This window comes from Gavia stellata, chromosome 8 (genome assembly GCF_030936135.1).
Source record: "Gavia stellata isolate bGavSte3 chromosome 8, bGavSte3.hap2, whole genome shotgun sequence".
NCBI classification, from domain to species: domain Eukaryota; kingdom Metazoa; phylum Chordata; class Aves; order Gaviiformes; family Gaviidae; genus Gavia; species Gavia stellata.
In genome coordinates this window covers 11,144,259-11,159,071 of record NC_082601.1, presented here as the reverse complement: position 1 = coordinate 11,159,071, position 14,813 = coordinate 11,144,259, and the positions used below count along the sequence as shown (strand labels likewise).

General features: G+C 48.3%; 1 protein-coding gene across 1 annotated transcript; it reads right to left on the bottom strand.

The window, feature by feature from the left end:
* Window positions 1–3,245: 3,245 nt before the first annotated feature.
* Window positions 3,246–13,203, bottom strand: STEAP3 (STEAP3 metalloreductase). The gene is made up of 4 exons (XM_009807556.2): window positions 12,721–13,203; window positions 11,736–12,263; window positions 9,978–10,142; window positions 3,246–3,562 (listed from the first exon to the last, which is right to left on the bottom strand). Exons 1-4 carry the CDS (start codon window positions 13,201–13,203, stop codon window positions 3,272–3,274), a joined length of 1,467 nt encoding a protein of 488 aa, XP_009805858.2. The 3' UTR covers window positions 3,246–3,271.
* Window positions 13,204–14,813: the final 1,610 nt, after the last annotated feature.

The following is a 14,813-nucleotide window of genomic DNA, read 5'->3' as shown; positions in this document are numbered from 1 at the left end:
TCTAGATAATCACAGTACACTACTACTGCCATTAAAGTAATGGTATTGTTTAGGGGGAGGAGGGAAAAAAGACTCAAACAAGTTCTGATATAATTGTATAGACCTGTTCAGAATATCTTTTATACAACTACAGATGCCAGTGATTAAAACTGGCCATATTCTTACAGTTGGTTCTTATATATCCCAGAGGCACGTAGTAGGCAATAGAGAAAATAAAAATATAAAGAATTTACATTCCAGCTATGTATTCTGCAATAATATAGATATGTGTGTGTACATATATACAGAGAGAGAGAGAGAAACTCCAAGTACAAAACCAGTTAATTGGTAAATTTTAAGCTAACCTCACTGAACCCCCTATCCACATCAAAAAATGCGGAGGGAAAAGTTAATTGAAAAATTCCTCGAACTACTTTTCATCTTTCCAGAATCAGAAGAAATTGCTCAAATTGTTGTGTCAAAGATTTTAAGGACCAGACGCCTACAGAGGGCACCATTTGAAATGCTGTTCTGCATTTATAGGAATTGGTTTCAGTCTTTAAAAGGGATGGTGACTGGCTGGACAGTATATTGGCACAGGCGTTATCTGGAGACACTTGATCAGCCTTTTTTTAGACGCTGTGGAGCTGCGGTAGCTGTGGGGATTTTGAACAGGTTCATCTGTCCTTCCGGGCTTGTGTCCATCTGAAAATTACCGTGCTGTCTCACTAGCGGAGCCAGCTCCTTGGGTAGGTCCGGGTGCATGACTCTGCTTCTGCTTCTGAAAACTGTCCCTTTGCCATCGATGGGAAAGGATCTGTGGGCGTGAAAGTCACGTAAACAAAGCAAAGGTGCAAGCCTTACTTCTGCGGGGCAGAAAGGTGAGTCTTTAACCTTGCAGCAACTCACAATAAAACCACATCTTTCCCCTTGAAGACAAAGCCTGCAAGCCTGTGTAAGGTTCCTTCCCTGCCTCCTAATCCTTTTTTTTTGTTGCTTTTTTTGCCCCCAGGCAGTAGTCTTGCCTGACCTAAAGATGTGAAAAGCAGCTTAGCTGAGAAAAAGAGGCACTGGAGTACACTACTGTAACCAGAAAATGTGTAAACTGGTGCTTTTATGTTGACTTTGCTTGATGAAATGGAAGAGAAGACTAAAAGAACAAGCTTGCTGAATCCAGTTTTCCCTCAAGGATGAGTTAAACTGGAGTGGGTGGAATTATACTCAGGTGAAACTGTCCCAAATCCATATGGAAACTTAACCTACCATTCAACCACAAATAAATAGTGCTGGGTAATCAATCTGCTTGGTGAGTGATTTGATCAGATGCCGATCGGGGCTAGGTTTTGGAGGTGGATGGGGAAACCTGAATAACCACAGCTTTCTGAAGGGGACAGCGGGAAAGAATGGTACCTTCCCCGTGTTGCTAAAAAAACCACAAAACAGAAAAATCAGCCGATTATGAAATCTAGGCATTTCCCTCATGCCGATTTCTTTCTATTCAGTGAAAACAAGTGGCGTTTGGAGACTTTACTGTAAGCCTTAGGCAAGAACTGAAATCCCTCAGTATCATCATTGGCACCATGAGCAATATGTGGACGATATTAGTCACTGTAGTTATTTGAGGTTAAACAGGGAATTCTTAAGATTCTCTCTCTGCATAGAGATCATCCAGGTTACAGAAGCAATGTTGACTTGTAGAAGGGCTTATGTGCCCTAAAGTTGATCGTTTCCCCCCTATTTATATTAACTGCTCTAGTAACAAGTACTTTCTTGTCCCACAAACCGTACGTCATTTGATGCTGACAGCTGTTGTTTCTCAAAGCAATACTGAACATTGAGTGGTGTCTTTTATTTAACTGTAGGAAAATGAGGCTATTCCAGCCATGTCCTTGTATCTGACCTTACTGAGGTAGCCTTCTTGTGTCATCCTGATTGCTTGCTTTTAAATGAGCTTTTGTGAATGGCTGTCCATTCTCTGTTTGGTGATTTGCATGTCCAAAACCTAAAGAATTGTTCTGATAAAGAGCAAGAGCTTGAAGGGATAGAAAGTGACAGGTGGAAAATGAAATTAGGACAGAAATCTTCATTGCCCTGTACCTTGTCCAAAGTGGGTGTGAAGTCAGAAGAGCATTTGATACCTGCTTTGTGATCTAGCAAGTGACTTTTTAAGGTGCAAGGCAATGAAGGACTGTGCCCAAAATGTATAGCTGCTGTATTTTCATGTTGAGGTCAAGACTTGCTGATCCTTTTGCAAGACCGTTTGAAGATCTTATTATTGCTAGTAAACCCAATAGGTTTAGAGCTGCGGTTTTGTCTGCGTAAACGGACATGTTCAGGTGACAATGATTTCCAAAAGCTTCGCCCTATTATTTCATGTAAGGCCAGCTGGAAGGCCTTGGTTTTCTCGGTGTAATTTTGTGAAGCAGCAGGTCTTTCTGATAATTATCTTTGCTCTGTTTTCATCAAATACTGCTTGAAACTTTGGCTTAGTAAAACAGAGAACATGCAGCAGCAGCAGCTGTCATCTCAGAGCCAGCAGTGTAGACCAGACGTGTGATGTTAGGGACATCTCTCTCTTCAAATGCTTTTATACTGCTGGAGAAGGTGCTTTATTTCCGTAGCTTATAAACGTGCACCAGGCACAGCTTACCGGACCAGAAGTGCTGTCTGTATTTGAGAGACCAGGGATACTTGGACTTGCTGTCAGGTTTGGATGCTTTTAGTAAAATCTGCAGATGCTACATAACAATGGATATTGCTGTTCTTACTTGTCTATAGAGTTCATTGAGGAGACCAAAGCCAGAGACAATTCATCTTTTTAAACCTCACTGCCTTGATTGATCCAGACACTCAAGAAGCAGGGTATCTTTGCTGTCATAAAACCCAGAAAATCTGTGCTACTTCATATTAAAAAAAAAAAAAAAAAGGCACATTGAAATTTGTGAGAGCAACTAGGGAAGCAACTGAGAAGTCCTGGTCCGGGGAGCTGCCAGCCAGCACCTCAAGTGACTGATCTGACTAACAGAGTCCATCAGTTTCCCATGTACCTTTGTGCTGCTAGCTCGGCTTTCATGGTCATTTTTAAGGCAGTAATTGTCCTAGCAAATCAGCAATATAATTTAACTACTACTGTCTAAACTAGTTTAATGGTCATCCATTTTCTAAAGTAATCAAATTTTATCATTTACCCACAGTACAATTATACCAAAACATACATATATTTAAGAAAAAGAAACACCTTTATAGAAATGTTGATAGTGCTTTGAAATCCTCTGTCACAGCCGGGGCTTTGTTAGACATTGCTAGAAGTCTCCCCGCTTGAATAGTCCCCTGTTGCGCTGGGCAGAACAAACTTCACATATCTCCCCTTCTCCCAGCCCCTCCTGATTCGCAGCAGTCTTTGCTGGATGCAAGGCAAACTGAAGATGACTTTTGCTAGGATCACAGTACATGGGACGAGCAGTGTGAGGGTGTAGGTTGGAGGCAGGTAGAATTTGTACTGGTTCTCATCGAAGGCCCTCGACCATCCGTATGTGAGTGTGTGCAGAGTGCTGATTACCAAGGCAATAAATCCAAGGGTGGACTAAAAGGAAGAGAAACACGCGACAGTTAGCAGAGGACCTCGTGCCTGTCTGTTTTCCTATATTTTTTTATGCTATCCTGTAAGTGTACATAGCACAGAGAAAGCAATGAGTGTTCCTATGTTTCTTGGACAGAATAAAACATGACTGGAAACCTTTCCTGGGTAGTGTGCCAGACTGCATTTTTCTTTTTCTAATCAGAGGTTAAGTGTGATATTAGAAACTCAGCAGGAGTTTCCCAGAAGATGCTGCCAGCTTGGCTGAGAGGTGGGCTCCTGCCTCCATGCGAAGCAGCAGCCCCCAGCCCCTGCCGAGCACGTAACCGCAGGCAGCTCACAAATGCTCCTCCCGAGCCGCAGCTGCCAGCTCCGCTGCCTGCTGGTCCATGGCTGGCAAGAGGCTGCTGACCGGTCGGGTGAAGCATCAGCATCGTGGCTTTGGACCAGCAGTTGGCACTGTCAGAATTCGGTGAAGCTGCAGCCTCGCACGGAGTGAAGACACCTTTGGGTAACGGCCGTCATCTACAGGAAAATGCGATTGTGGAGACAGAAGTGCTCTGGTTGGAGGTGAGCAACAGCCCTGAAGGGTTTCCTTCTCTGTCCTAGATATCTGCGTTGCTTTGTGAGGCAGACCACTAGGCTGTAGGATGGATTAAGTCCTTGAAATGGGGAGTCAAGAGCCCTTTATCCACTCAGGGAGGCAGCAAGGACACAGTCCCTGTTCTGCAGACAAGAACTTCCCCCATTTTCAGCTGAGATCGTGGCTCCTGAGCATTTTGCCTGAGTATTTCCAGCTCCCTCTGAGGGTTGCTCTCAAGCAGGGTTTTAAACTGTGGTCCCCTCTCCGGTGGTTTCCTGCCTGCATCAGAGGTGGTGGCTCCCGAGCTGCCAGCTCCCGCTGGCACGCAGCAGCAGTCGGGTGCTCTTTCCTGGAGACATCTCAAGCACAAGCCTTTGCTGCTGTATCTTCAAAGTGCGGGTGTAGCGTATTGCTCTGCTGCCCTACTTCGAATGCTTGGTCTAAGCCTGCAATAACAACCAAACTTCAAGATGCCTAGGCAAGGAAAATTTTGCTGCTGATGTCCCTAACTTAGGGAAGGAAGCCTTTACAAGTCAAAATATCTGGCTTGATGCATCTAGTCAGAGATCAGCAAGAAACACGGTCTTCCTGAAGGTATGTCCGGGAAGGAGGACAAGGCAGGGAAATAAAGGAGCAGGGCAAGACAGGAGGAAGGACTCAGCATTTTCTCTTGAAAAAATAATCTCATCTGGAAAACTACTTGGTTCAAAGCATCCCTTCCTATTTTGATTGTTGGGAAACTATTTAAAAACACAGACAACTTCTTAAAATGTACCATGTTGTTCCCAACAAACTAGACCAAGACTCCTCTAACCTTCAGAGGTAAACGTTCAGGCAGCTGAGAGGACTGGGCAGGGGAGGGATGGAGATCTTTAAAACGTGCTACCAGATCTAGGTACTTCACTTTTGCAGCACCTATCAGGCAGTCATGTGGGTGTCACTGAGTCCTGCCAAGATTTCACCCGCAGGATACCCTGCCAAGTTAGGGAACTCTTCTCTGTGTTACAGCTGAGCATTACTCAAGGTCATGCCAGGAGTCGGGAGCAGACCTGTGAACTGATCTTCAGTCCTGCGTGCATCCCTGTACCCGTCCTTTCTTCCAGGGACAGCCATCCTTCTTAGCAGTAGCCACATCTGATTCCTAAGGCAAAGAGGTAACAAGCAGCAAACCCAAACAGGGTCAAGATTGGTTTCACTTGGAAAATTAAGGAAGAGTTTGATGGCATATGCCATGATCACAGTTGAACCTAACAGCAGGACCTGATCCATAGCTCATCCATCATTTCCCGACTCTGAGCTTCTCTCCAACAGGCAGAAAAATCCCTGGGTGGCAAAAGGTTGGAAGTACCAGCTTGAGACTCAGCTGGCAGAACACAGATGTAAAGCAGGGCAGGGGGAAAGGGGACAGAGTGAAGTCCAAGGGCAGCAGATGCTTTCTGGGCTGGGTGCAGGGTGCTTTCGGAGTCAGCCCGAGCGGGGCTCTATGCACGGCAGAGATGTCAGAGCTGGAGATAATTAGTTTGTCCTTCTTTCAACTGCTGCTGGTACCAGGGGAGAGCAGGAGTGGAAATTAGTAGGACAAAAGGTGACAAACCATCTCAGGTGCTCAGTGAGCCACCTTTGCGTGTGGACAGCGAGGCTCATGAAACAAAAAAGCTAATTGGCAAAAAACAATAAGCTGGCAGCGGCTGGAAACGACGCTGGCAGCTCCTCAGAGCGCAGCAATGGGCTGATCCGCTCCTAACACAAACAAAGGGCTGTCTGGTGAGAGCCTGGGTGCTGGGGCTGAGCAGGGTGCCCAGGGGGGTCCCAACGCTGATGCTGGCTGAAGGACCTATGGTAAGCAGGGCCCCACAGCTGCACCCACCAGACAAGCTGGCAGCCTGGTAAAGGTTGATCTGTAAGAGCATGAAATACAAACGTTTTGCTGATTGCAGCTTAGCTCAGTATATACAGCTCAATATATACTCAGTATAGAACAATGCAGAGCCTGCTGAGCACCACTGGGGCTGATTTCCCAATGTGCTTAGCCCTGATACTGCACTGAGTGTTGAAGCTCTTCTCTCGTTAATCCTCTCAATGCAGTTTCTGGCTATGAAGCTTTTTTGGGTTTGTTTGTTTGTTTGTTTCAAACAGTGGTGGTTTTTCTTTTTTTTCACTGTCACATCATGAGGAATATGGGGCCACCACCCAGGTAAGGTGTTAAAGCCCTCTGAAAGAAGGCTGTATGAAGATGTATCTTCCTAATGCAGGCTTTGCATATATTTTCTGTTCTGTACTAACTCTTATATCTTCCCCATCTCCTTGGTGTCTGCGAGGCTCCCTGTAATGCATCAGCGAAGGTGATTCAGTTGCGTGTGGCTCATTTAGAAATGTCTGGGCAGCATCCAAAGCAAACAGCCCCTTCCTGACCCAAATATGTTTCTGACTTCTGCTGCCATCAGTCCCGTGAAGTCATTAGTTCCATGAAAGCGGCTCTGGCTTGCAGTTCATCGACAGGAGGGTTAGAAAAGGTCTGATGACAGATTATTTGTATCTTGCGATACATGAGCTAAGAAGGAAACCGGGTCAATCCAACCTTCAAATTCCAGGAGGACTTCTCAGGGTGGGAAGGTAAAGGCAATCATACACATTTTTACTTCTCAGCCAATTAGAGTGGATTTGTAAATCACTGGGGAACATTACAAACGTCTCCTATAAGTTGAATTACATACGAATCATTCCTGTTATCCAGTGTCTAGATCCTGTACATTTTCTGTTAATCAAAACTGGACATATAGCGGAACTGTGTATCCAATTTAACTATATTTAATTGAAATTTGTATATGTACAGGAACTATTGTAAAAATTAACTGTTTTTTTTCTAAAACCTTAGCAACAATCCAAACAGGATTTTTGGCCCGTCAGGCAACAGAACTGTATTTTAAGAGCGTAGCAGTATCCCATGACACTAATACAGGTGCACACACTGCTGCTGGAAAATGTCAGACTTGGGGAGCTCTGTGTAAGGAGGGGACTAAAGTGGCTCCTGGATTTCTATGAAGCCCCAGCCCTCTCTCAAATACGGCTTTTGGTAGAGCACCTCTCAAACACACCAGCCAGTTCAACTGAGATGGCAACGAATTGCTGCATTTTCCGGGAGACATCTGGCTGGGGTGGCTGCGCTCCCCATTTTCCCTCTCTTTCACTTTTCCCAGGCAGAGGAAGCCAGGATGCCTCTGATGGGCTCTAAAAGGGTCAAGTGCTAGACATCCCAAATATTTGAGAAAGCTTCACCCCTTGTATTTACGTTGTGCCACTGTGCATTAATTCAGGGAGGATCACATTGCACTGCATGGATGTTAACCTCTGGAGCCTGGGAGCAGTAGTTGTATCTGCTCATAATTTCCTCAAGAAAGGCATCACCAACTTATTGAAGGGTAAATAATTTAAAAGAGTCCTCATTAAAAAAAAAACCAACCTCTCCTGCATGTGATCAGCTGGGAGCTCGTGTCACACTGTTGTGCCTTATCCCACGTGGACAGAAATAGGTGTGAGTATCTTTCCACGAACTAAGCCAGCCAGTTCCCATGTGGGGCAGCCAAGAGCTATTTTGGAGCTGAGCATCACCTATTTGTCTGGTCCCAGCGCTGACGTACCCTTAGAAAGACGTGGGAAGGGGTCCCAAAGGGCAGATGCGACAGTTGTGTTACATGCACTGGTAGGAGACGGCAGCACTACCTGCCATGACGATGTATATATTACATGACACACCTCCAGCACCCTCCAGGAGAGCTGCCGGGCTGCCTAGGGAGCCAAAGGAAAATGCAGGGGGTTTCAAAGCCTCCTTCCAGGCTGCAAAGGAATATTTCCCGTCATTTGATATTTCTGGTATGAGAAGCCTAAGCCAGGACCACTTTATCCAATGTCCCAGCGGCTGCAGCCCTCCCCTGAGCCATGGTGGTGAGAATTAATATGCTCCTGCTGTCTGATCCGAAAGAGAGGTTTAAAGCCAGGTCTCCCTTCTCCCCGAGGGACGATCTCTCGGGGTCAAGCTCTCCTGGTGAGGCTCTTCTACTTAGTGTAAATAATTACTCGCTAGCCCACAGCAAGAGAAGAAAAAAAGATGAACTGACTTGCTTGCTTGGTGATTGGGGCACTTGATTGGGAAGCAGGGGAGCAGGCTTCAAACTCCTGCTCTGATGAATATTGAATTATTTATATGCTACCGAAGAGCTTCAACAGGAGAGCCTGGATGGTAGATATTCACCTCTGCGTCCCCGAACCCTGCCCTTTGCTTTTGAAGGTTTAGACGTGATGTGCGGGGGAGGCTCCGCAGGGGAGATGTGAGGGGACGGGGTCCCACGGGGGCTCGGACATGTCAGGGTGCCACATGGGTCACTGCAGCAGGACTACGCAGCAGCGGTGTAGGAAACACAAGTAACAAGTGGTTTTGGGGCTATGGGATACGACAATGACATGGTGAGCGGAATTTGGGGAATTTAGCCTCAAACTGAGCTCTAATGTGCAGGGAATACTTGAAGGTTCATTCCCTGCTATCCCATTAGTTAGCCCTAAGCCTGGCTCCAAGCACATCCCTGAGAACGCTGCAGCACCTAAATTCGGGGTCTGTGAATGTCCCACGTGGTGTACTCAGGTCACTAAGGGAATTTGGCCCTTGGGAGCTTGGACATTGCTGCAAGTGGGAAGAAGGCTCCTAAACCACTGAATGACTTTGGAGAAAGAAAAATGACACTCCTAATTCATTTTTAGAATCAGACATGGACTTTTCATTGAAATTATACCCAGTTCTCTGTGCTTCTTGGGCTCTGGCGTTTCTATAGACCAGTCTAAGCCTTTTCGAATCTGTCTATTGAATATTTGGGTGCGTGCAAGCTCTGCCAAACCTGACCTTCCCCTGCACTGGCCTCCCAGCTTCTTTCCTTTTTCAGAAGCTCGCTCTCCTTGAAATGCAAGGGCAGATCTATGTCCCACAGCCAGCTGTCTCCGTGACCGGTTACCTGCCTGCCCTCCCCAGCCAGGTGCAAACTCCCCGCAACATCTCTGACATGTCGTGCATGGTGCAAACTCCCCGCAGCATCTCTGACATGTCATGCACGGTGCAAACTCTCTGCGGCATCTCCAACATGTCGTGCATGGTGCAAACTCCCCGCAGTAGCTCCGACATGTCGTGTGTGACTGACACGTAACTGGCTCCGAGGGGGATCTTGCCCATGGAAGCAAACAACCCTGCCCTCTCAAAATGACCCCAAGGCTTTCTGCCTTTCTGCCTTGTGTGACTTCAGGAGGTTTTTAGCTGTGAGCGACAGTGGTGCTCCCGGGCACCAAGCGAGGGGGGAAAGGATTCTGCAGGGGGGTGTCACGCAGGCAAACCCAGGCTGTTTTTGTCTCAGGATCTCTAACTAATGCTACTAAGTGCAGGGTGAGCAAGAGCTTCAGCCAAGACATTAAAGACTCCCTCCGGCAAAGCCTGCCGCCAATCCTCACGTGGATGCCCACGACACGTTATTTTCCCTTTCCCCCGAGACAGCAGCACCCTGGGCAGGCTGGGTGAGCCCTGCGTGAGAGCAGCGTGGCCCCCCTGGGACACACCACATCCCGCTGCCCCACCATCGCTGCTCGGTGTCACCTCCCGGGCGGGGGCTCCACAGCTCCAGGGTGCACGGGGAGGTGTGGAGCGGCAGGGTTTGCCCCTGACACCGGTGTGCAGCTTGCGGTGGTCGTGCCAGAGCAGGGCTGTGCTGGGACGGCAGGTCAACCTCTGCCCTCCGTGGTCTGCGTGAGGGCCTGACTCTGACTGCAAAATCACTCTCTGGCATCGGCAAATGTCAACTTTACCTGAATGAAACTGAATTCCCTCCAGTTGAGAGAGTTTGCGATGGATGGAAGTGAAGTGATGGCAAGTAACGACAGCAAGCCCAGGGCAATTATTCCAACAGAGATATAAATCTCCATCCTCCAGACTTCCTCCTCTACCCAGATATTCATCTTCTTCTCCACAGCCTGGCATGACAATGAAGGTTTGTTAAAAAGAGGCGCTTAGGAATAGAGGAACTGAATTTTATCTGTATTCGTTTTGGTTTTGGAAGCAGGTTTCCTGGATGAACACTGGGTCCTATTCACACCTCCAGCACTATTTGCCTGTTTGGGAGGGGTGGAAATGCTCTTTTATCCCACCACCATTTGGCCAAGCTAGACCAGATTTGAAGCCTGCTGGGAATAATTGCTGAATGCTCCCAGCTCCGACAGCCTGTAACCACAGCAGCAAGCCCCAAAGTCGCATTTGGAAAGATAATTAGAACGAGAAGTCAGTTTAAAGCCATGAAAACAAATACAGATGCTTGAATATGCAGTACTCTCCTAATAACCTTCATTTTAAGTGCATTTAGGGGGGAAATTGTTCATGCTAATGGAAGGGAAGATGGGTTTTATGCTGCGTGGCAAAGAGCAACATTTAGAACCATCCTCTTTAGCCCATTAAATGGGTTTAATTTACTAAACAAAGATGTTGCTAGAAAACAGGAGGTGGAGGGGAAATGAACACAGGATGCTTGCCCGAGATTAATGTGCGACTGTGGCAGTCGAGAAGGAGCTGCTCAAGGCTGGAGCTGAGAGGCTGGGGATGTGGTTTGATGGATGCTTTGAACAGGCGCTGCTGCCGAAAGCAGCCGCCCTGCTCCCCGCTGCCCCCACAGCCCCTTCCCGCCTCTCTGATGGGACAGGCATTTGGGAACACTTGGGAAATAACCCAGCACAGAAAACAGACTGGTCACGGGGCAACTCCTTGATCACTTGATCCCCGCTCAGCTGCACAAATCTTGTGCCATCCCAGGAGGGAGTGGGGTGGAACAGCGAGAACTAGGGGCAGGAGAAGGGCAGAATCCCATTTTCCCATGGCACTGCCCGGTTACAGAGCTGGCTGAATTGCCTGCAGGTAGCAATCTCACCCTGGATAAACACTGCTGAGAGTCTCAATGAGGCAACAAAGTCCTTTTCCATTTCCTCCTTCTCCTACACTATGACCAGTTCTTCACCATCATTTTGTTAAACTCCTGGAGGCACATTGTGATGAGGACACACCTCCTACAAAACAACCCCCCTGGGTTATGACTTGGTCACTCCAGCAGGCACCTACTGTGAACATCAGTGTGAGCAAATAGGGATCTCCCAACATCTAGGGAGAAAAGTTGAGGGGAACTCTGATCCCTCCATCACGGGATTTCTCCTCTCCTAGCATTTTTCCTGCCTCTGCCCTAGTCTCAGACACGCCAGGTGCCGGGCAAGGCTGGTTCCAAAAGCTTGTCTGTGCCTCTGGGGAGCACTGGCACGGGGGAGTTTGATCCCAGCCCTGGCTGTAAATGCACGGGGAACACGTTGCTAAGATGGCTGGTCCGCAGTGCGGATGGGTGCATGCTTGGTACGTGGTGTGCGGTTGCCTCGTGGAAGAAGTGCCCATACAGATAACAGCTTATTCCCACTGTCCCACACGTGCTTTGGAAAGTGAATGCAAAGGCCAAGATATTAAGCCTGCTACCCAACATCTGGGTGTGAGTAGAAGATGACTATAGGTGCTGACCTGACGAGTACCCCCATTACCTGCTTGACGGCCATCTCGATTAACTGGTAGCGGTGGGAGCGACGCATGGGCAGGCAGAGGCTGTAGACGGCGTGCAAAGCTGCACAGAAGAAGCTGAGGAGACCAATCTGCTTTCGGTGCTGGAGCCACTGGTCGAGCCAATCTGGAAAGCGCCTGTATTTGGTGCCATAGTAGAGCTGCAAGCAGGCTGCCAGCACCCCGGGCAGGTAGACGAGGGACAGCATGACGTAGGCAACGCAAGGCAGCGTTGTGTTGACCACCTCGATGGGGATCTTGTACAACTTATTCTTCTGCTCCCTGATGTAAGGGTGGATGACCTGCCGGATCAGGTTGTAAGTGAAGAAGCAAAGAAAGAGCCCCAGAGCCAAAAAGATGGGGATCTTCCAGGCTGGCAAGAGGCGCAGGGAAATGTTCTCAATCTCACGGGCTGACGACATGCAGCCCATGTCCACAGGGGTGAATCCCATGACTTGAGCAATTTCTGCTACAGTGCGCTTGGCTTCTTGGTTATTTGAGCAAATCAGAACCTGCAACAAACAAAGATACACACAGGGCAGAGAGAGATCAGGCTGCTGGGAACGAGTGCGTCTGGAGGGGTGCTGTGCTAAGGGAAGCCTACATTATTCCACTGAGCATCATGCTTCCTGGAAGGCTTTCTGATGGGGATTTACCATGGCTGCCAAAGACCTCTCTCCTGGACAGGTTTCCTTTCGTGTGTGCACCACCAGTTTGTTTTACTGGCTGTGTTTAGATAAACAGACAATTAAATAATACTTTTCACTTAGGCGGAGGGTCCAAAGACTACAGAGTAAGTGGGGGTACCTCATTTCTGAGCAAAGAAATGCAGAAGCTATGGGGTGGCCTCTGGATGCCAGAGCTGGCACTCAGACCCCTTTTCCTGGAGCCTAAGGCCATTTGCTGATGCTGCCAGACCTCAGCTGCTGAAAGAGTTGGGATTTGGCCCCTGTCAGAAGAAAACAATACCTGCTTATTTCCGTCCCTGGCACCTGACTGCAGCGTCCACGCAGAAACCACATTAAACCCCTTGACCACAGTGCAGGCTGGGAACAGGGAAGCCAAGTACTCAGCGTTGGATTCTTTGTGATGGTTGATCTCCGTGTTGTTACTAACGTCCACCAGGATTTTGCCCGCCAGCGCATCAGCCAGGTCACAGAGGGTGGAGTAATGTTCCCTGAAAACTGCCACAAAAATGACATCCGTCTTCTTCACCGCGTCTGCCTGGAAGGTGACTTCTGCCACGGAAGGGAAGAGGCCGGCTTTGCGCTTCGGGTTGCGGCTGCCGACCACCACCTTGAACCCGGAGCACACCAGGCGGATGGCCAATGACCGTGCGAAGTCCCCGGTCCCCAGCACCCCGACGGTGCGGCCGGCCGCAGGCGTGATGCTGGGGTCACCATCCATGCTCCCATGGCCCAGGAGGGGTTTGGCCATGTCTCTTCCAGACATCCTGGCAGGAAAAACAAGGGGAAATGTGAGTTCATTGTGAAGCTCTTGCAGAGACCCAGACCACATCCACGGTCGTGGGGAAAAATGCCACTTAGGCCACTTGAACAGAAGCGCACGTGGTTTTGGTCCCTGTAGCCCAGGACCCATCTGCCAAACGCACCAGCAAGTGCGCAGTAATGTACAAGCACCGTTGGAGGGGGACAAAACACCACGCTGGGTCAGAGGCGAAGGGTTTTGGGAAGGTTTCCCCTGTTTGTGTGATCCAACACCTGCTCACTGCACTCGTCCATCCTTTGCTGTTCTTCGTGCTGGCATCTCATGCTGCCAGCACAATCCTAACAGTGACCAGGACCAGCAACTCTCAGAGCCCCATGGAGCCAGCAGGCACCTTCTGAAAAGCCCAGGGCCAGGAGTCCATGGGGATCCCTGCGCCCACATTTGGGAGAGCTGGGGGGGGTGGCTTCTCATCTGGAGGAGCAGAAGGCAGGGAGTTTAAGCTGAAATGAAAGTGTCCTAAAAGTGGTAAACGAAGAGAGTTGCAGCCTTTTCCTGTTCCAATATCGGGTCTGGCAAGTGCTGTTTGCTTCAGCTGTTCAATGAGTAATGAGAACTTACCCGTGACATTTAAAAAATATATTAAAGCATGATGGGATTTGCTCATGAAAGATCTTGATGAGCTTTACAAACGTTAATGAATTTTGCCCTGTAACACTCTGCTCTCCATAACAGGTTAGATATTGAGGCCACGGAGAGGTTTTAAGCAGATCAATGAAGTCACAGGCAGCATGCCAGTCAGCCCTGAAGGACAGAAGAAATTCAGGCAGGGAACTGCCAGGCTGCTCACGGGCTGTGCCACCGGCGGCTCAAATCTGCCTCCCAGCTTAAGGAATGGCAAATATGCCCTTAAGGAATGGCAGATTGCTTAAGGGCAGATTTTTAAAGGGCTCAGGAGGTGGCCCAGGGAACTTACACACCAGGACATCTGGCTTTTCTATGGGGTACACTGGTAGAGATTATAATAAAGACCAAATTAACAAACTCATGATGTACTGGGGACCGAGACAACCTGATTTTGGCAGAGTACAGTCTTGCCTTATAGCGAGTCAAGTTCTTTCAAAGTGAAGGTGACCACTCTGATGGGGTGACCTGGTCCCTGGCACAGGCTGTGTTTTTCATAGGCTTTTGGAAATATCCTTCACCCAAGGGTTTTCTGGGACTGGAGCAGTAGTGGTGCAAAGGGGAAGGGCACTTCTGCATGAATAGTTACCAATGGGAAACAAAGGGTAAGAAGAAATAAATAATTTTCATAATGGGAAGAGGTTATCAAGGGATTTACCCGAGGATCTGTGTTTTTCAACATGCTCATAAGTGAGCTGGGAGAGGGAGTGAATACTGAGAAGATGGGGCTTGTGGGTCATGATCGTTTAGGACAGTCAATCTTTATTGTGAAGAATCCGCAGAAGGATCTCCTCATTCAAAGTGCCTGAGCGCCAACATTCACTACTGACACATGGCAAGAGCTGCCTATTGGCATAACCCCCCTAACTATATGTACACTTTAATGAGCTGTAAATTTGTTAAAACCACTCAGAAAAAAAGATCTGAGGATC